The sequence below is a fragment of the Malaclemys terrapin genome, chromosome 3, assembly GCF_027887155.1.
Source record: "Malaclemys terrapin pileata isolate rMalTer1 chromosome 3, rMalTer1.hap1, whole genome shotgun sequence".
In the NCBI taxonomy this organism is placed as follows: domain Eukaryota; kingdom Metazoa; phylum Chordata; order Testudines; family Emydidae; genus Malaclemys; species Malaclemys terrapin.
In genome coordinates this window covers 51790552-51795826 of record NC_071507.1, presented here as the reverse complement: position 1 = coordinate 51795826, position 5275 = coordinate 51790552, and the positions used below count along the sequence as shown (strand labels likewise).

At 47.1% G+C, this 5275-nt stretch overlaps 1 protein-coding gene across 1 annotated transcript; it reads left to right on the top strand.

Moving 5' to 3' along the window:
- The first annotated feature begins 1021 nt into the window (after window positions 1–1021).
- On the top strand, window positions 1022–5038 carry LOC128834841 (myb/SANT-like DNA-binding domain-containing protein 2). The gene is made up of 2 exons (XM_054023973.1): window positions 1022–3337; window positions 4489–5038. Exons 1-2 carry the CDS (start codon window positions 2794–2796, stop codon window positions 4524–4526), a joined length of 582 nt encoding a protein of 193 aa, XP_053879948.1. The 5' UTR covers window positions 1022–2793; the 3' UTR covers window positions 4527–5038.
- Window positions 5039–5275: the final 237 nt, after the last annotated feature.

The window sequence follows — 5275 nt, the reverse complement described above, 5'->3', positions numbered from 1 at the left end:
TCTGTTGGTCGCGATCCAATGCTCCGGGAGTGTGGCAAGACGAACCCACAAAGTCTTATGGCCAAGCACCCTCTTCTTATAGTCCTTTTTCTTTGTTGAAGTCTATGGATTTTGCTGTGTCAGTTTGTGACCGGGTTACTTCTTAATTGGTGTATCTTTTGATGTAAACATTCCAATACACCTCCAAGAGGGTCATCCTGTCCTGGTTCCGATTTAATCAGTTGTCCTTAGGGGTGCCAGCCTTCACCTCAGGGTTGTCAATTTGCCCTTCCTCAATCATGGATACATGTTGATGGTTCTTTGGCATCAACAAATCTCGATAAGTGTCTTCGCTCCTCCTTTCTTGACCATCTGCTTAACAATGGCCTTCCCACCTTATCTTTTCCTAATGTGTACATTCCTTACTCACACAGACAGATTGGGAATACAAACAGTAGTATTTTGTATCGAGCAAAAAGGCATTGCAAATTAAACCTTGTTAAGGTTTATAATCAATAACCAAGACAATTTACATTGAAACCCAGGCCTTCAATGGTCCTCTAATCTACTTAACATAGACACAATACAGAATCCTGTCTCTTACTAACTAAATCTTAAAACAAAGAGCTAAAGAGGGCCCAATCTGTAATGCATATGGGAAAACAGAATCTCATAGTCCCAGAGGATCATTTCTTTCTGCTATTCAAAAAGGGTGGCTAGCAGGATGAAATCAAATCATACATTAATTCTTATAGTGCTATATAAAATCCTGCTCCTACAACGTTTAGGCTTCTAAATAAAGTTTTTTGATTATCTGATGTGATGCAAACCTGAAACTCCCACTAAGCCCAGTGGAATTCATAGATACTCAGCGCATTTGAATATTTGGCCCTTTCTTTGTTGGGCAAAAAAGTTGTGTTTCAAACCTGTTAGCTTAACAGGATTGAAAAAAATATATACTTTTTGCCTGTCAAGATAAGGCCTTTTATGGAAGGCCCTTGCTTACACTGAATTTTTTTTTTTTTTATTAATATAGCACAGCTTGGTGTGTGTCCACATTTCATTTTCTACTCCAACAAAGCCGTCTGCTTTTTACGGCATTAATTATTTCTCTTTTCAGAGTGACAAGTCCGCTGCCAGTAGAGTTGTCATGAATGCACATGTACCTGTACCAGTATAAGCAGTCCCTAGCTGCAATCCCACAATGCAACTTTCCCTTCCAGAGTTACTGTCTAATAGCACTCTTGAGGTCCACTGTCCAGGATGCAACGACCTGGAAGTTGTCCTTACCTCACTTTTATATGCCAGCGTGCTTCTTCACAGCGACATCTGTTCCTGTTCCCTGCTACGTTTTCACTGAATGTAGGTTCCTAGCACTGTCTCATGCTGCTGTCTATTCCACGAGAGGGGTGCTCAGTTTCCTTGCACTGTGGGGGAAAGAGCATGTGCAGGCACAGCCACAGCACTCCTGATGGAACAAGAATATTTACAGCAATTTGCTGAAGGCTGTGGCAAACTCAGCCTTTTCAGAGAAAGGAAAGGAAAAGGAGCTGAGGCAGTGGTACCAGAAGGTGAAGAAAAGAGAAATTTTGGAGCCACCTGCATGACCTCTCTCATAGAGAGCTGGGTGCTATATTCTGGAAGGACCTTACCTCCTCCCTTTAACTCTGTAGATACTCTGTGTGTTCTGGTGAGGAGAAAGAAATCCCTCCCTGGAGCAATGGATGAACAAGAGGTATCTGGCCCTGACCAGGAGGGGGACAACAAGGAGGGATACAGCAAGGCGGGTGACAGCCAGGGGCTATTTCATACCTAGCCATGACATGCACCAATATGTTTCCTCCTTGGGTGAAGGGAAATTATGGTAGGTGAAAGTGATTATCGCATTAAATAAACTTTTGTCTGCTGATACGCCCTAACTTTTGGCAAATGCAAACTTGTGTTTTTACATTGTCAGTTCTTGCCATACAGTGAGATGGTGTTTCCCATATATACTCCACATAACCTCCCACTATGGCTGCAAACAGTCAGCCATTACTCCACCTTCCCCACTTTGTCAGTCACCTGTAACAGACACTCTGGTTCGGGTTTTTACATTCTCAGCCCTCCCAAATTGATCTGCCCCTCACCTAGTTTCTATCAGGAGCTGTACCCAAGTCCAGATCTAGTGTCCACATTATAATCATATCTTCCTCTCAAAAAGACAGACCAGCGTTCTGAAAACGATTTTTACTGGGAAGGTTCTAACTGCATCAATAGCAGAGGCCGAGAACGGAAGCAAGTAAACACACATGAGTTGGCACTCCATCAGTTGGTGTCTTGCGGTACTTTGAGGTACAGACAGAGCAGCCTGTTAATTTTTACACACAAAGCTTTCTGGTTTGTGGGCACAATTTCACAGAACTTTTTTTCAGTGAGTAGTATGTAAGGCCTGGTCTACACTACGACTTTAATTCGGATTTATCAGCTTTAATCCGAATTAACCCTGCAACCGTCCACACAACGACGCTATTTATTTCGATGTAAAGGGCCCTTTAAATCGATTTCTGTACTCCACCCCGACGAGCGGAGTAGTGCCAAAATCGATTTTAGCAATTCGAATTAGGGTTAGTGTGGCCGCAATTCGATGGTATTGGCCTCCGAGAGCTATCCCACAGTGCAGTGCATCATTGTGACCGCTCTGGACAGCAATCTAAACTCGGATGCACTGGCCAGGTAGACAGGAAAAGCCCCGCGAACATTTGAATTCCATTTCCTGTTTGCCCAGCGTGGAGAGCACAGGTGACCACAGATAGCTCATCAGCACAGGTAACCATGCAGGCTGATAATCGAAAAAGAGCACCAGCATGGACCGTGAGGGAGATACTGGATCTGATCGCTGTATGGGGAGAGGATTCAGTGCTTGCAGAACTTCGTTCTAAAAGACGAAATGCAAAAACTTTTGAAAAAATCTCCAAGGGCATGATGGAGAGAGGCCACAATAGGGACTCAGATCAGTGCCGCGTGAAAGTCAAGGAGCTCAGACAAGCCTATCAAAAAACAAAGGAGGCAAACGGTCGCTCCGGGTCAGAGCCGCGGACATGCTGCTTCTACGCCGAGCTGCATGCAATTCTAGGGGGGGCTGCCACCACTACCCCACCTGTGTTCGTGGATTCTGGGTCGGGGATAGTCTCATCAGCGACGCCTGAGGATTCTGCCGATGGGGTAGAGGAGGAGGAGGAGGAGGAGGAGCTTGCAGAGAGCACACAGCACTCCATTCTCCCCAACAGCCAGGATCTTTTTATCACCCTGACTGAAGTACCCTCCCAAGCCTCCCAAGCCAGTACCCAAGACTCTGACCCCATGGAAGGGACCTCAGGTGAGTTTACCTTTTAAAATATAAAACTTGTTTTAAAAGCAAATGGTTTTTAATGATTACTTTGCCTGACTTTGCATTCGCGGTCAGTTCAGCTACTGGAAAAGTCTGTAGCTACTGGAAAAGTCTGTTAACGTGTATGGGGATGGAGCGGAAATCCTCCAGGGACATCTCCATGAAGCTCTCCTGGAGGTACTCCGAAAGCCTTGCCAGAAGGTTTCTGGGCAGTGCATCCTTATTGCCTCCTCCATGGTAGGACACTTGACCACGCCATGCTTGCAGCAAGTAATCTGGTATCATTGCCTGACAAAGCCTGGCAGCGTATGGTCCCGGTGTTTGCTGGCATTCAAGCAACATCCGTTCTTTATCTTGTTGTGTAATCCTCAGGAGAGTGATATCACTCCTGGTAACCTGGTTGAAATATGGGAACTTAATTAAGGGGACAGAGGTGGCAGTTCCTATTCGGCTGTTTGCCTGTGTCTGAAAAGAAATCCTTCCCTGAAGTTAGCCAAGCGCAGGGGGGGAATTGGCCCAGAGCTTTTTGCATTAGGCTAGCAGGGATCTTCCCTGTTACCAGCCACGCGGTGGGGGGAGGGGTACCGTGATCATCCCAGAGAATTCATGGCGGGAGGGGGGCGGCGGCGGCGGGGGGGGGGTTAGTTTGGTGCCTGCAGGGATCTTCCCTGATACCAGCCACGCGGTGGGGGGGAGGGGTACAGCGATAATCCCAGAGAATTCATGGTGAGGGGGGGGTGGTTAGTTTGTTTTCTGGTGCTGCTGAATGTTAACAGAAAAACCGCAGCACTCTACTTGCCTGAAGGGGCCCAGACAAGCCCCCCCCCCCACTGCCCCCCCCCCCCCAACTGGCTTAGATTGGCCAGGCTTCTGCAGCACTCTACAAGCTATGCTTGGTATGTGGGAAAGGAGGGCAGAAGCTTACCATGGCCGCATGCAAGCCGAATTCTGTTGCCCAGACCTGTGATCTCTAGCAGCAAAGCCACAGGCACTCAGCATTAAGAGGCAAAATGCGACCTTGCACAGAAATCACACGTGCTATGTAATGTGAACAGTGTTGGTCACCGTGAAAGAGTATAAGCATTGTTCTGCAAAATGTAGCTTTTAAAACAATTCGCTCTTTTTTCCCCTCCCTACAGCAGCTGCAAATTCCTCAAGCCTCCCCCCTCCATCCTGAAGGTTATCACAGATAAGGCGTCGTAAGAAGAAAACGCGAGACGAGATGTTTTCTGAAATTATGGAATCCAGCCGCAGTGACAGAGCTCATGTGAATGAGTGGAAGGAAACAGTTTCAAAGTATAGGAAAGAAGTCAGTGAACGTGAGGAGAGGAGGGACCAACGTGAGGAGAGGAGGGACCAACGTGAGGAGAGGAGAGACGCTCGAGATGAGAGGTGGCGGCAGGAAGACCAGAGGATGAAGGATGCAACGCTGGGGCTGCTCCGGTGTCTGGTGGAGGTTCAGGAACGGCTGCTGGAAAACAGACTGCCGCTTCAGCCCCTGTTCCACCCTCCCCTCTCCCCATGTTCCGTATCCTCCTCACCCAGACGTGTAAGAACGCGGGGGGGGAGGCTCCGTACACCTTCCCATTCCACCCCAGTAGACAGCCCAAGCAAAAGGCTGTCATTTTTTTAAGCTTTTCTTTGTGGCTTTTTCCTTCCCAGCAATCCTCCTCCCAAATACCACCCGGGTTCCCTCCCTCGTTTTCTAATCTATTAATAAAGAATAAATGATTTTTAAATGATAGTGACTTTATTTGGTTTGAAAGAAAGCTGGGGGAAGGGGCAGGGTGGGTTCCTTACAGAAAATGAGTCAATAAAGGGGGCGGGTTTTCATGAAGGAGAAACAAACAGATATTTCATACTGTACCCTGGCCAGCCATGAAACTGGTTTTTAAAGCTTCTCTGATGCACAGCGCTTCATGGTGT